The sequence below is a fragment of the Eubalaena glacialis genome, chromosome 16 (genome assembly GCF_028564815.1).
Source record: "Eubalaena glacialis isolate mEubGla1 chromosome 16, mEubGla1.1.hap2.+ XY, whole genome shotgun sequence".
Taxonomy (NCBI): Eukaryota; Metazoa; Chordata; class Mammalia; order Artiodactyla; family Balaenidae; genus Eubalaena; species Eubalaena glacialis.
In genome coordinates, this window is record NC_083731.1 from 68853920 (window position 1) to 68870352 (window position 16433).

The following is a 16433-nucleotide window of genomic DNA, read 5'->3' on the forward strand; positions in this document are numbered from 1 at the left end:
CAGTGCTGGTGTCCAATTTATGGTTTGAAGACTTAGGTATATCTCACTAATCTTTCAGTTACATATGTATCTTCATTTTCTTTGAGTGCTGTACAGAGTTAAAATAATGCGTAGGGTATTAGTGCTTAAACAGAATTAGAACCTGGAAATTCTTTTTATTTGTTTATTAATTTTTTTGAATGACAAAATCAGGTTTATTGCTCCAGGTTAAACCAGTGTAGACTGGATATGGGAAGAGTGAGGGGGGAACGCAGGAACTTGGTGAAGGCATCCTCCTGGCCTTGGCCTGTGCTGAGTTCTCGGCACCCTGGGAAGCCAGCCAGTCAGTGCATTTCAGACCTGCTGATCACCTGCTCATGGGCCAGGCCCACAGTAAAGTTTGAGGCACAACCCAAGGCTCTGGGGAGCATGTCCCTCCTCCCTGTGGGGTCACCTGCACAGGTCTGAGCACAGAGGAGGGGTCTGCGGAGATGGCCTCTGCTGGGGCTGCATCCTTAGGAAGGTGTCTTGGTGGAGGAGGAGGCTGCCCCCTTCTTCTTGGTGGGGCCTTCAGCAGCTCCAGCTTCTTGGGAGACTGGTATAAACAGGTCTGTTTCTCAGCCTGATCTAGGGAGTTGTGCTCTCTCCCCTTCCTCCCCTCCTCTCCTTGTCTCCTTTGTGAGTATCAGTTTTTACGTTCTAGATAGAATACCTGTTTTAATAGTGCTGTCTGATAGGATGTTAGGTGATTGAGTTTACTATATACCCCCTCCCAGTTTAATTTAGTGATACATTTGGTATGTTTATTTAGTCAACACATGGCCAGTATCCTGAGTGTTTTCTTTTTATTATTATTATTATTTTTTTTTTTTTATTTATGGCTGAGTTGGGTCTTCGTTTCTGTGCGAGGGCTTCCTCTAATTGTGGCAAGTGGGGGCCACTCTTCATCACAGTGCGTGGGCCTCTCATTATCGTGGCCTCTCTTGTTGCGGAGCACAGGCTCCAGACGCGCAGGCTCAGTAATTGCGGCTCACGGGCCTAGTTGCTCCGCGGCATGTGGGATCTTCCCAGACCAGGGCTCGAACCCGTGTCCCCTGCATTAGCAGGCAGACTCTCAATCACTGCGCCACCAGGGAAGCCCTCTTTTTATTATTTTTAAAAATTTGTTTATTTATTTATTTATTGGCTGCCTTGGGTCTTCATTGCTGCACACAGGCTTTCTCTAGTTGAGGTGAGCAGGGGCTACTGTTCGTTGCTGTGCGCAGGCTTCTCATTGCGGTGGCTTCTCTTGTTGCAGAGCGTGGGCCCTAGGTACGCGTGCTTCAGTAGTTGCGGCACGCAGGCTCAGTAGTTGTGGCGCACGGGCTTAGTTGCTTCGTGGCATGTGGGATCTTCCTGGACCAGGGCTCGAACCCGTGTCCCCTGCATTGGCAGGCGGATTCTTAACTGCTGCGCCACAAGGGAAGTCCCCTGAGTGTTTTCTTGTGTAGACCTCTTGTTTTAAGTGTACTGCTTCCAGTAAATCCATTTGCTTTGTTTTTCTTTTGGTGAAGGTCAGGGATTTAAGGTGATCTGGCTGTGACATCTGTGTGCCATTTAGGGATTAGCTATACTTTCTGGTTTCTGTTTGCAGAATGAAAGGACGGGCCTGACTGATACAGAGCCTGTCTCCTGAACAGTTCTCTGGCTATTCTTTTTGGCAGTAGGTGGGTGTCTGTTAGGCCAGGGGTCCCCAACCCATCCGTGGCCTGTTAGGAGCCAGGCTGCACAGCAGGAGGTGAGCGGCGGGTGAGCGAGCGAAGCCTCATCTGCCGCTCCCCATCGCTCGCGTTACTGCCTGAGCCACCCTCCCCCGCATCTGTGGAAAAACTGTCTTCCACGAAACTCGTCCCTGGTGCCAGAAGGTTGGGGACCGCTGTGTTAGGCCTTCATTTCTGTATGTTTCCACCTTTATAACCAATGTAAATTAGTAGGACTTTCATTGCCAGCTTAGTAGTTAGTGACCTGTGTATATTTGATGGTATTCTTTAGGTAGTGAAAAAGAGTTAAATAGTCTCAGTCCGTAAGATAATTTTTAAAAATCTGCTTAAAAAATAACAAACTGTAGCTGTTCTCACATAAAGAGAAAACGTGTAGTTTGAGTTTGCCAACTCCTTGATAAAAGCATTTCTGACATCTAGAATGTACCCAATCTTAAATATGAATACTTTGTTTCTAAATGTAAAATTGAAAATTAAGCTTCTAATCTGAGCCTTGTATATTTGACTCTCTTCAGCAGATACCTTGTTATGGTTCTGAAATTAGTGGTTCAGAGAAGGCTATGTATGCCTTTATGAGAATAGAGACACTCTATACCAATTTAACTTTTTCATCTCCATGTGTTGTTTTGGCGTAGTTCTCTTAATTAGTTCGTTTATCCATTAATTAGTATATTTTTTTTTACCTTATAGAATGAATGTGTTCATATTGCTAAACACAGCTGAAAACTACACTTTAATGTTTCCTTCTGATTTCTTTATACAGCAAATTGCACAGAGTTTAAAAGATGAGCAGAAGAAGGTACCACCTTCAGAAGCTTTGTTTTCAGATGTTCAGTTAGAAGAAGCAGAGCCTCCTAATAATCTAACAAAATCTGGTATGTTATGATGTTTTAACTTCCAGCTTTTATTCATTCATTTAATAAACTTTTATTGAGGACTTGTCATGTCTCAGGCAAGAAAAACATGTTGTGCCTTTGAGGAGCCCACACTTTAGCAGGGGGAGATTGGCAAGCCACAGGCATAATTCAGGGGTGACAGGATAAAGGTAGGCACAGGGCACTCTTGGACCATGGGAAAAGGGCATCAGAATTGTGAAGGGGGATGAACTTTGAGTGCAGGAAGGCTGATTCAGTGAGAGGTGTGGAATCTGAAAGCTGTAGTGTTGATGAGTATGAGAGAGCCAGGTGAAATAAGGTTGTTTTAAGATAGAATCGCATGGAGGACGGCATATAGGAATGGAAGACCATAGTTGCTTTGGGGATGTCAGGTGGTTTGCTGTGTTTGGGTACAGGTTCCTGTAGGAAGGAGCAGGCAAAACAGGCCAGATTGTGATAGGTGTCAGGTGATAATCTCATGGACTTTGAAATTCTACCTAATTTTACCATTAGATTTGCATTTTTTTAAATGTATTGTTTGAGTGCCTAGGACTCAGGTAAAAAATTGACAGAAACGTATGGGATAGCTTGCACTAGGGTACCTGTTATGCAAGGAACAAAATTATCCGAGTCACCCTGGATAACTGATGAGTTATCTAGACAACAGGCTAGATGAGAAGTAGGGCACCCCTTCGCCTCACCCCTCAGCTGTAAGAGTGACACTCAAACTCAGCTCCATGTGGGACTGACTGGGAGTTGGGGGTACTGTAACTCCATGGGCTTTAAAGAGCCCCAGCTGCCCCCAAATCCCCAAGCTTAGTGCATCATCAGTTTATTCTGAGTCAGCTCTGTAACAGTTGACACCCCAAATCCAGACTGCCAAACAGCCTCAGTATTCCCCATCTGACAAAGCCATTTTATCATGCCTGCCCTATAGGAAGAGAGACCCATAGGGAGCTGAAATTTCCTCCTCTGAAACAGAACCCATGCCATGTCCTAATATACATCTTGGTCCTAGTTAGCCTCTTGAAGAGTTACTGGAGAGACTAGAGTACAAATCTGTCTTACCAACCCTGGCCTTGTACCTTTCCCCAGTAAAGCTTATTCTTTGACTCATACCTGGCATTACATTAAGGTGTTGTTGGTAGAACTGTGGAGACTGGTTAAGATGTTGCTGTGTTTTTCCATCTGAAAGGTAAAGGTGGTTTGAACCAGGGTGTTGATGGGGTGGGGGGGATGGAGAGAAGTGTATAGATGAGGGATATAGTTAGAAGTTTGAATCAATAGAATTTGGTGACACACTAGATATGGGGGCTAAGGAAGATTGAGTAAGGTCCATGTGGAACAACTGAGAGATCTGTATTAAATGGATCTAGAGTTATGCTGTCCAATATGGTAGCCATAGAGCATGTGCAATGTGGCTAGTCCGAATGTGCTGTGTGTAGATACACAATAAATTTCAAAGACTTAGTATGAAATAAAGAATAAAAAGTATCTTATTAGTAATTTTTATATTGATTATATGTTAAAATAATGAGATTTTTGATCTATTAGATTAAATAAAATATATTCAAAGTAGTTCCACTAGTTTTACCTTTTTTAATGTGGCGTTTTAATGTGTCACATTTGTGATTCACATAAGAGTCCTCTTGGACAGCACTGCTCTAGAGCTATAAAGAGGCAGCTGATTCAGAGGTAAAGATTGAGTCGTTGATGCTTCGGGCTTGTATGAGATCACCCAGGACAGAGAGTAGAAGTAGAGTGACAGTAACAGAAGTCTGGGGAGAGAATCTTAGCAGGTCCTGACATTAAGGAGCAGATAGAGGGAGAGGGGTGTACTGGGCCGACAGGGAAAGAACAGCCAGAGGGGTCAGAAGCACGCAAGAGGAGAGGGTGTGATTAAGCCAAAGGAGGAGGGGTTGGCAGAGTAATTTGAGTAAAGAGGTGAGAAATGGGAAATGTGAGGATATCGTGGTTAGAGGGTGGGATGCTGAGTTTTCATGATTAAGAGGTGGAATAGTTTGGAGTAATAAGAAAGTCTGTAGAAAGTAATAAGAAAGTAATTCTGAAAGAAAGTCATAAGAAACTGTCTGGAGTAGGGGGTGCAGGGATGGAAGTGAAGGTCTTTGGAGTTGAGAAGGGCAAGGATAACATATGGGTCATCCCTGTGGTTACCGACGCTGTTCAGAATAGAGATGGAATTTGGGATGGGAAGCAAGGCTTTGAGTCTGGTGACAAGGGGAGCAAAAAAGAAAAGAAAGAGTGTCATCACTTGTCCTGGTCCCAGGGTGTGTCGGAAGTGAGAAAATGAGACTGCTCTGGAGTGAGGCCTTTAAGTGGTGATGTTCATGTGGGAGTGGTGTCAGGGCAAGTTGGTGGAGGGCCCACTGCGTGAGGAGGCCGAGGGTGAGTGTCTTCAGAACGCATGGGCCTTGTTCTCTGTGTGGAGAAGCGAGGGCGGTGGCAGGCCCACTGAGGGAGGGTGGCGGGGGCCCACGGCGGGAGCCGATGCAGAAGCCCTGCCACCGGGTTTGCTCGGCTCTTCAGAAGAGGCAGCCAGTAGGCACCTTACTTGGCGGCTTGCTGTGTAAGTAAACTCTCCCCAGTCAGCTATTTTAACCATTAACTCTTCTTCTCAGGAAAGTGAAAAAATGAACAAATAAGTTGACTTCTGGCTTTGAACTACATAAATACATTTATTTCACTGAACTTTAATTTGGGAGTACCTTTTTGGCTCTTTCTTTTGAAGGAGGAATCCCGCAGATATCCTAATTCTTAGCAAAACGAAGGATACTTAACCTTCTGAGTATTCCGTGATATAATTTGTCCAATTTATTCTTTTTCCTTAAGAAATTTTTTATAACGTAGGTATCTTAGTTTAAAGTAAGGCCTTATGGAAGAGCTTTTTAAAATTCCACAAGTATTACATGCTTTTGAAAAACAACTACGCTTACAGAACTGTGAAGTGAAAGCACCAGCCTTCAACATTGCCCTCTGCCTTTTCCTGCATAAATCCACTCCGCAAGCCCCAGTTCTCCTTCTGAGCATATGCAGATCTAGCTCTTTTTAAATTTTTAAAATTTTTGGCCACGCCGCATGGCTTGTGGGGTCTTGGTTCCCCCCACCAGGGATCAAACCTGGGCCTCCTGCAGTGGAAGCACAGAGTCCTAACCACCGGACTGCCAGGAGAATTCCCTCTAGCTCTTTTTTTAAAAAAGGAATTCTGTTTTGCTTGGCTTTACTTTTCTTTTTTGATTATTAAAAAAACTTCAGATAAACAGAATGATGCAATGAACACCTGTGCCCACCACCCGGATTCAATACTTAACATTTTATCGTATTATGTATATATTTTTGCTAATCATTTTAAAGTAAGTTATTGACATCATTGCCACTTTACCTTTGAGTATTTCAGCACCTCTCCAAAAAAAAAAAAGGGCAACTTTCACACAACCATAAACCATTATTGCACTAAAAAATTGAGTAATGTTTCCTGATGCGCTCTAATACCCAGTCCATATTTCAGTATCCCCTCTTGTCCCAAAGTATGGTCCCAGCTGCACTTTCAAGGCTCATGTGAACTCTGGTCCCTCCACCAGAGTGATGGTGCGTCCGTTACAGAGGTGTCTCTGCTCAGGCACATTCCCCACGTGCTCCTCCTCACACTTTCTGGGGCTGCCTTTTGGGTGGGGTGGGGGGGGGATGGACACTCAGCTCTGGTCACTTGGGAATTGGATATACTAAGTAGGCCTATAAGTGATGGAGTTCAGCACATGGAAGGCGGGCTGTCAGGCAGACCAGCTTTGATTAATCTTCCTGCTTAACATGCTTTGTTTTCTTGTCACTCCCCCACCTCCCGCTTGTTTCCACGTGACTACCTCTAGATCCGTCTCCTTTTTATCGGCTGCATGGTATTCTGCAGTATGAGTATACTGCTCGTGTAGTCCGTAAAGATTGTTGATCACAGTTTGGAGAAAGCAACTTGGGCTGAGTGTGTGAGGCTGGAGTGTACATATGTGTGTAGTCACGTGTGTTCTCAGTGTGTTAAATCTCACCTGTCACTGGTTTAGGTTTCCTTTGGCATTCTCGATTAAAGGCGAGGCTAGAGAAAGTGGATACCTCCAGCCACTGATAGCTAGTGAGAACTAACAGTTTATAATTGCTATGCAAATAAGACAGACCTCCGTGTGTGAAATGTCTTCTTCTCCATTTGGGATTTTAGGTTCAGTCGAATCTCTCAGTCCTAGAGCACAGACCACAATTTCTCCAGCAGATCTTCATGGAATGTGGTATCCTACAGTTCGACGAACTCTCGTCTGTCTCTCCAAATTGTACAGATGTATAGATGTACGTGTGTAAATTCTTGTATCTTTACTGTAAATTGCTTGCTCTTTCACTTAAAATTTTTTTTAATTTAAATTTTAAGATCTTGATATAATATATTTTGTTTGGTATTAGATGAGAATAATAAGATTTTTAGATACAGAGATAACTTTAAGATCAATCTAATTTAGAGATTCTTAACCCGAGCATTCTGTAGACCCTCAGAACCCTCTGATGCAGGGGTCCCCAACCCCCGGGCCATGGACCGGGACTGGTACCGGTCCGTGGCTTGTTAGAAACGGGGCTGCACAGCAGGAGGTGAGCGGGCCAGTGAGTGAAGCTTCACCTGCCGCTCCCCACCGCTCACATTACTGCCTGAACCACCAACCCCCCCGATCCCGTCCGTGGAAAAATCGTCTTCCACGAAACCGGTCCCTGGTGCCAAAAAGGTTGGGGACCGCTGCTCTAATGGGCTTTGGGTAGTCTGTGAACACCTTGAAGTTGTGTGTAAAATTTTGTCTGTATGTTTGTATTTGTGTCTTTCTGAGGAAAAGACCTGTAGCTTTTATTGTTTCTTATAGGCGTCTATGCCTACAAATACATTTAAAACTACTGATTAATTCATCTGTCTTAGTTTATAGATGAAGAAAAAGAGATGCAGAAAGGTTATGTCCAATGTCACATAGGTATAATATACATTTAGTACTAAATGCAACTACTTTAATTTAGTTTTGCACTCAATTTAAATCAGCTTCCTTAACAAGTAGTTGTCGGATTACATGTTTCTAACCATGGACTAATTTTAATTATTTGCTGAAATTAGCAGTACCCTTTTAGTTTTTTTAGCCCCAACTTATACTGTGCATTTATTTTAGGTAACATTTATTTTAAGCATCCCAGTTTAATGATATGAGTATCAATCCCTGAATGATCAGATTTGTCTACATTTATTTATTGTCAGTGTTAAAACCAAAATAGTTTATAAAAATCAGTGATTTTAATTCACTTTTATTTGTTTGTTTGTCTGTTTTGTTTGTTTTTTTTGGCCATGCCGCACGGGTTGTGGGATCCTAGTTCCCCGACCAGGGATTGAACTCGGGCCACAGCAGTGAGAGCATGGAGTCCTAACCACTGGACTGCCAGGGAATTCCCTAATTCACTTTTTTAAAATTAATTTGATTGTTACAACTGAAACAGCATATAAAGAGAGAAGTGATTAAATATAATGGTCATGTAATTAATTGTCCAGATGCCACTGTTTCTTAAGAATATGGTTCAGAAGGGTACATGTATATCTCTTCCCACTCTGAGATGCCCTGTACCTCAGAGTCCTCGGGCCTGAGCAAAGTTGCACAGTTGACTCGTTGGTTCATTAGAGTGCTCACGACTTGGTGTCTATTTTAAACTGCATCGTTACTGGAGTTTGTGCTTGGAGATTTTGAAATTCAACCAGAAAGTGCCTTTTGCTCAGTTCTGGGACTTTTAGGGGTGAGGCCAGATCACCTCTGCAGAGTTAGATGTCTCAGCCTTCTGCCCAGCTGCTGAGGTCTCTTCCAGAGGGGGGTTTGGACATTGGCAGTTTTTCTTCCCCAGGTCCCCCCAGGAGGTGTATTGAATGATGGTGTTAGGTTGGGATTCAGAAACTTCCTACAGTGGAGCCAGGATCCCAAGGGAAATAATGCGGAGCCACATTCCACATAGAACCCATTGTCATCACAGACCCTGGTGAAGTCTCTTAGGTGCTTAACAGGAATTTTAGCCAAACAGTAGGTAGGCCCAAGGACGTTACCCTGCCTGTTTTTACTTTCTGCCCTAGGCCTGCCCATTACATTTTCACCTAGCTTACATCCAAATCTTCTCCCTCTCTATCTTACCAATCAAAGGTGAGGAGAGACAAATCCAATGAAAACCCCATTGAGGCTGAGCAGGAGAAAGAGAGGGCCTCCATCTAAGCTGCGCGTATTCGGTCTTCCTAGCAACAGGCAGCCCTCCTCTCTTCTTACTCTACAGTAGCCTCATGAGAAACAGAAGATAGGGAAGCAGTACAAAAAGAGAATAAAGCATCAGGTATGAGACCAGAGCCCAGAACGGGGCCTAATAATAAAAATTTTGCTCCTACCCATCCATCAGTTCCAAGGGAACTGACAGGAGTCCCTGCTCAGACCAACGTCCCACACCTCTAGGAAGATATAGAAATGGCAGAATTAAATTAATCATGCTTCACATTCTATTTTGTAACCTGATTTTGTTTTTACTTAATTATGTTTTATAAGAATTTAACCACCTCCTATTTAGCATTCTTTGATTTCATGCACAGTGTTCTGTAATTTAGATTTACTAGTATTTTATTTGTCAGCCCCCTATCATTGAACATTTAAGTTATTTCCAGGTTTTTTTTGCTGTTTTAAATAATATTGTGATGAAGAGCCATGTGCATGAATCTTAGAATACAGTACTGATTTTACTTGGGGTACATTTTTAGAAGTGGATTTACTGACGCTTTTTTTTTTTTTTTTTGGACTGTGCTGCGCACCATGTGGGATCTTAGTTCCCTGACCAGGGATCGAACCCATGCCCCCTACAGTGGAAGCTCAGAGTCCTAACCACTGGACTGCCAGGGAATTCCTACCGAGGCCTTGTTATAAAGTTGGTTTTATGTATTTAAAAAACAGCCTGTAACATGAGATCGTGCTGGAGTGAGGGCTCCATGAGGTCAGAATCACATCTGCCTTGTGAACCTACCACTGTACTTCCAGCATCTAGCACAGAGCTGCATGAAATAGGTGCTCAGGAAATACTGTTGAAGGGTCACATAAGTGTTTTGGGAGATGCAAATTAGGAAACTATGTGCTGGTCTAGAAAGGTTGCATGGGAATAGGAAACTCCAGGAGGAATATTGGTAGTAATAAATTAATCCATCAGATGAGGGCAAGCAAGCTGTACTCACAGCCTACGATTTTCCTTTTTTCTGTTTTTGAGGTGCTGCAAGGTGATGTTTCTCTTTTATTTCACCAGAGGGCAGTATTCCAAGGATTATCACAGGAAGCCTTGTCGGCCTGCATTCAGTCGTTACTTGGAGCATCAGAGTCTATCAGCAAAAAGAAGGTTTGATGAAGTATTAGATGAAATCTTATCACCTATAGTAATATTGTGGGATGCAGCATTAATTTACAGGCACAGAAATTTAAAGCCATTTTGGCAGTAGGATTTGTTTAATATGATTTAATGTTGAGGCCCTTTGAGAGAAGCTAGTACTTCATTTTAGTGCTCAATAAAGACTGCTCTATATGAGAGTGCCAGCTTTGCTAAAGTACCAGAAGTGATACTTAGGTTATAAATTCTATAGGATGAAGGTTTCTTGTTCTAGCCTTAGCAACTGGGAGGTACTGGACTGCTGTTTCCTCCCAATACCAAAACAGTGTTTTCAAGGAAATGTAGCACTTTATAATCATCCCTGCAATGACATTTTAAAGAGTTGAATGGCCTCACTTGGAGGAAATCAGCCAGTCAGTTTGGAAGACAGGCAGTTGTGGCCCGTGGTTTATGCGACTAGAAGTAGTTGCCATGATTTTGTAACTTAGAGTTTTTAATCAGGAAGAAGGGATCTGGGGCTGAAGGCTGTCGACATGTGCTTCTCCCACGGCCCCTGAGACTTTTCTCAGAAAGTGTGGTTCAGCGTGCTGCTCTGCCTTGCTCTCCACTTAGAATACCTGTTGCCACCTGCAGGGAGGAAGCTGCCCGGGGTGTGTCCAGCCAGAATTTCACAGCTGCTGGGAGTTTTCAAACCTGTGAACCTTTCTGGACTTCCAGGTTTATAAGCTTGGTTTCTAACTTCAAGACTTTAGATAAATTAAAACCAAAAAACAGAAGTCTCCTCACAAAAGAATCTGGGACCCTAGAAAAGCTCTGTCTTTGTTTGTGACCACCATATGCTCCCATTCATGAAATCGAGAGTTGAAATGAAATTTTGACAGGGGGACTGGAAGAGAATGGAAAGTTAAGTTATAGCCAGGCAGGTTGAACTTTAAAAAGTATTTCCAAGTCTGAGCTCTCACATTTTTTTATGGTATGGTAGGTAGAATTAGGAAACACTTGTCTAATGTTAGGGAAATGGTTAAGTAAATTGTGGTATATTCCATATAGTGGAATATTACACAGACATTAAATTTAAAGAAATGAAATAATAAAATTTAACTTAAATATGTTAAGGCAAAAAAAAAGCACAGGATACAAATCAGATATACACTATGACTTTATATAATGAACATATGTGTTAAAAAAAAGTAATGGTGAAAGCTTTTGGGTGACTTATAGATGATTTTTTCTTTCTTTTCCTTACACTTTCTTTACTTTCCACATATTTTACAGTGAGTATGTATTTCTTAGATTATCAGAGGAAAAAAATGACCTAATTGAAAAAGAAAAGTTCATATGCTTATGTTCTCTTGTACCACTGTCCTCTTTTTAAAGGGGGGAGTGAAAAGCCTTTTGATTATTCAGTCTTTTGCCCTCATTGCCTGTAAGGCTATTCTCTTTTATTAACTCGGTTTCCTTCGTATTATAAGGTGCTTAAGTATGTATGAGGAAGCCCTCAATTTGGTAAGAATTAGCTAATTTATTTTCATGACTGAGTTTATATGCTTTTTGCCTTTCAACTTTTAAAAAAGTGATCAATGAAAATGGCTTAATGTCTTAGAGAATTTCTTAAGGCAAGAAATTCTTCTTACATACTTAAATTGAGTACCTAGTATATTAGTAAACTAACACAAAGCTGGATCACAACAGCTTCAGTAAATTCAATCTATATTATACCATTTTCTCCATCGGAGCTGTTAGTTCTTTTGAAAATAGAGCAAGCATTCAAAATGTGTAGCATTTCCTACTTACCTAATGTTCTGTGTTCCAGAGTACAAAGTGAGTTTCCATCAAATAAATCGTACTTATATGTTGGTTATGTGTTTATTTAGGAGGGAGGGAGGCAGAGAGAGAGAACAGAGAGGAGTCACTTTAATAACCTCTTTAAAGTTTATATCGGCACACCTCATCCTATTGTGCTTTGCTTTATTGCACTTCACAGATACTGCGGGGTTTTGGTTTTGTCCTTTACAAATTGAAGGTTTGTGGGAACCCTGCATTGCACAAATCTATTGGCACCATTTTTCCAACAGCATCTGCTTATTTAGTGTGTCTGTATCACACTTAGTTAATTCTCTCAATATTTCAGACTTTCATTATTATATTATGGTGATCTGTGATCTTTGATGTTACTATTGCAAAAAGATTATGACTTGTTGAAGGCTCAGACGATGGTTATTTAAAAATACTTTATTGCTAAAGATGGCTAGCATTTTTCTTTTTTTTAAAAGGTGGGCAAGCATTCTTTTTTTTTTTTTAAATTAATTAATTAATTTATTTATGGCTGTGTTGGGTCTTCGTTTCTGTGCGAGGGCTTTCTCTAGTTGTGGCAAGCGGGGGCCACTCTTCATCGCGGTGCGCGGGCCTCTCACTATCGCGGCCTCTCTTGTTGCGGAGCACAGGCTCCAGATGCGCAGGCTCAGTAATTGTGGCTCACGGGCCTAGTTGCTCCGCGGCATGTGGGATCTTCCCAGACCAGGGCTCGAACCTGTGTCCCCTGCATTGGCAGGCAGATTCTCAACTGCTGCGCCACCAGGGAAGCCCGATGGCTAGCATTTTTAGCAATAAAGTATTTTAAAATTAAGGTATGTACATTGTTCTTTAGACATAATGCTATTGCACACATAATAGACTACAGTATAGTGTAAATGTAACTTTTTTTTTTTATAAATTTATTTATTTATTTTTGGCTGCGTTGGGTGTTCGTTGCTGCACGTGGGCTTTCTCTAGTTGTGGTGAGCAGGGGCTACTGTTAGTTGTGGTGTGTGGGCTTCTCATTGCGGTGGCTTCTCTTGTTGCGGAGCATGGGCTCTAGGCTTGCGGGCTTCGGTAGTTGTGGCTCGCGGGCTCTAGAGCGCAGGCTCAGTAGTTGTGGCTGACAGGCTTAGTTGCTTCGCAGCATGTGGGATCTTCCCGGACCAGGGATCGGACCCGTGTCCCCTGCATTGGCAGGCAGATTCTTAACCACTGCGCCACCAGGGAAGCCCTAAATGTAACTTTTATATGCACTGGGAAACCGAAAAAATTCATGTGACTAGCTTTGTTGTGATAATTACTTTATTGCGGTGGTCTGGAAGCAACCCCGTAATGTCTCTGAGGTATGCCTGTATTGCTTACTGAAGGACAACTTTATTCTTTTCCTAATGTAGTATAATTTCATTAAAAATATTTTCAAAGTAAGATTCCGTCTTGAGTAGCAGCAAGAAGGAGCGAACATAGCCTAGCTCTTCTTAATATACAGACTCTTTTCTGAAATGAGGGCTATGATTATTCACTATTTTGGGACTGGGTCAGAGCTTGAGAACTAAGCTTGAATCACAAGACTCTTGTGGATGAGTCCTGAGAGGGTAAAAGGAAATGCAGGGCCCCTCAGGGGTGTAGGTAGTCAGTGCTCTGTTGCTGGCAGGATAATCCAAAATGGTAACCCCAAATCATTTTACATTTGGAGACTCCTTTTGTACTTTTATATAAATATGAGTATTTCTGATACTCTGTATATTGAAACCACTTTGACCAAATAGTGAAACCAGGTTCCTGAGAGAAACTAGGAAGCCCTGAGAGATCAGAGTCGTGCTCTTACTTGGAACTTTTAATTCCTGCTCTGTGCTGATATTTGACCACATGGTTTCTTCTATTTCTGCACCAGGTTAGAATAGATTTGACTTCTCTTTCTAAATGTGTTGCTTTACAACCTTTTGTCTGATTTACTTTCTCGGGTTTACTAAATAGAACAGGTGATAGAGTTAGTAAGAGTTTGAAGCAAGATTTTTCCAGATAATTCTAACATGGAAATATGGGAAGAGTTCATTGCACAACAAAGGAGTATTGGTACCATATAGTTAGGCTAAGGGCCATAGACCTAGATAGATTAATGTTGATTAATAACATGCGTTTTAAGTGCTCCTATTTTTATTTAATCTGTGATAATATCCATTTTTCTGTCTTTCAATTTAGACTCAGATTGATGGACAACTTTTCTTAATAAAGCACCTTTTGATTCTTCGTGAACAAATTGCTCCATTTCACACTGAATTCACCATTAAGGAAATTTCCCTGGACCTCAAGAAAACTAGAGGTACTTCATTGTCCTGGCTGGCCCAGTTGGGTGTGTTTGACCTGTCCAAATGTGTCAGCACAGGTTACAGGTTTATTTTATGTTCATCTGCAATTTGTTTGCATGCTGTGCTTGCTAAGCATGTCACTTGTCCATACTAAGCTGAGCTGTCAGCATCCTAATTACATCTAACTTGCTGTGTTTTCTTTATGAAGAGAACTATATCTGAGCATTTCAACTTGCAAAAGAGTATTACCTCTCTTAGACTCTGCCACATATTACCATAACCAGTTAAAAAAAGAAAAATCACTATAATAACTACTTAAGAGTGTCAGCTAATTGGAGTGATTTTAAACATTGAGTTGGATTTGTTATTTCATAGAGACTGAGACAGCCAGCTGGGTAAAATAGGAAGAGTACTTATCTAAGAGTCTGAGTCGGGTTCTGTTCCTGGCCCATCATTTCCTGGCTCTTGTGATCTTAAATGTGTGTTTTAGCTTCCCTACCCTGTGTAAAACGAGCAGAATCCACTTGTCATGATGCTTTCACCAGAGTATCAAGATCATTAAGAGTGAAAATAAATGAAAATACATATTAAAGTGCTTTTGTAAGCTTAAGGTGCTTAAATAAACTCAAGTTGTATTATGATTAAATCAGCTGGTTGTTAAGTAATCATGTAGATAGGGTCTTTGAGTTGGTAATATACATGGAATCATCTTGGGAAAGGTGCTTCATCCGTCCTGATGGTTTGTTTCTGACTGAATTAACAAGTGATGATTTCTAAAAGATCAAAGTAGTTATTTTCTAAGATGTTGATCTTAAACAGTTAAGGATATACCATAAATATCCATCTCTTTTAATTTCTTACAAATTTATCTAAACTTTGTCTTTTCTTAACCATTTCCAAGAGAATTAAGCTCTAACACCTTAAGCCATCTGTTTATGGAATGAATGAATTTCTCGCTTATGTATTGGGGGATTGAGAAAATCCATAGCCATTCAAATTACTTTCTGTATTCTGTGGTTTAGAGGAACTCCACATAATAGGATTTCCAAGAGGAGCGGGTTGTTACTTTCCTAATGACTGTGCTTATAAAATAGAGGACTTGATTTAACTCACCTGAGAGCCAAGTCGTCTCATCATGAGTCATATTAAAACAGCTTGTTCTTTTTCTTTTCCTAATGCACTCTCCTTTTCACCACAGAGAATACCTTTTGGTTCTGGTGGTATTTATTTATTTATTTAAAAATTTGTTTATTTTATTTATTTTTTTTGGCTGCATTCGGTCTTCGTTGCTGCGCACGGGCTTCCTCCAGTTGTGGTGAGCGGGGGCTCCTCCTCGCTGCGGTGCGCAGGCCTCTCATTGCAGTGGCCTCTCTTGTTGCGGAGCATGGGCTCTAGGCACGCGAGCCTCAGTAGTTGTGGCATACGGGCTCAGTAGTTGTGGCTCACGGGCTCTTGAGCGCAGGCTCAGTAGTTGTGGCACACGGGCTTAGTTGCTCCGCGGCATGTGGAATCTTCCTGGACCAGGGCTCGAATCCGTGTCCCCTGCGTTGACAGGCGGATTCCCAACCACTGCACCACCAGGGAAGCCCTCTGGTGGTATTTAGATAGTAAGCCTGTATGTTATTCATATACTTTGTAATTTTTTTTTTAAACAGCAGCCAGATTTCCTGGCTTTTGCCTTTATAGAATGCATAATTTTTTTAGTTTATTCTCATCAGAGGCTTCCATCACCCAACCATTCTGGTTGATTTCCTGCTTTCCTTTCAGTGTGAGGTGTGGAAATAGTGCCTTAACCCTGAGGAATGCCAGGCGCTGATCGTCCTTACTTTATTTAAGTAATGGGACGAAGCAGGGCTGATCTATTTTCTTTCGTATTTTTTCTAATTCATAATTTGTTGCTGCTTCGTTCTACTACAGATCCACTGAGGTGTGAGAAAATGAAATTCTCTAAAATTTTGGCAAATTTTGGTATAAAGTATGTTTTCCCTAAAACCTTATGAAGGTTATGTAATCCTGCCATATGATCACCTACAGTTGTTCAGGTTTCTTATAGAAAAGACAGCAGAAACAAAGAGTCATTTACTAAAGCTTTACTCTGAATCTGATAGAGAGGTGTGTTTTTTGTTTTTTGTTTTTTGTTTTCCCAGTAAGATCAGGGTCAAGGCAGGGAGTACAGTCTGGTGTGTACTTGTAAAACCAGGGTTGGAAGCATTTCATGCTTTGCTTTCTCCAGCCTGCCAAGGCGAAGCAAAGAAATGGTCTTTTCTGACTATCACTTAATAATACTTGCTATCTTTACT

General features: G+C 41.6%; 1 protein-coding gene across 3 annotated transcripts in view; it reads left to right on the top strand.

The window, feature by feature from the left end:
- The window catches only part of COG3 (component of oligomeric golgi complex 3), a 60451-nt gene that overhangs the window by 25384 nt on the left and 18634 nt on the right, over nt 1–16433 (top strand). For all 3 annotated transcript variants that reach the window (XM_061170548.1, XM_061170549.1, XM_061170550.1), the window contains 4 exons: nt 2503–2614; nt 6837–6961; nt 9953–10042; nt 14027–14147. In XM_061170548.1, coding sequence (XP_061026531.1) covers nt 2503–2614; nt 6837–6961; nt 9953–10042; nt 14027–14147 — 448 coding nt within the window. The remainder of the gene's footprint in view (nt 1–2502; nt 2615–6836; nt 6962–9952; nt 10043–14026; nt 14148–16433) is intronic.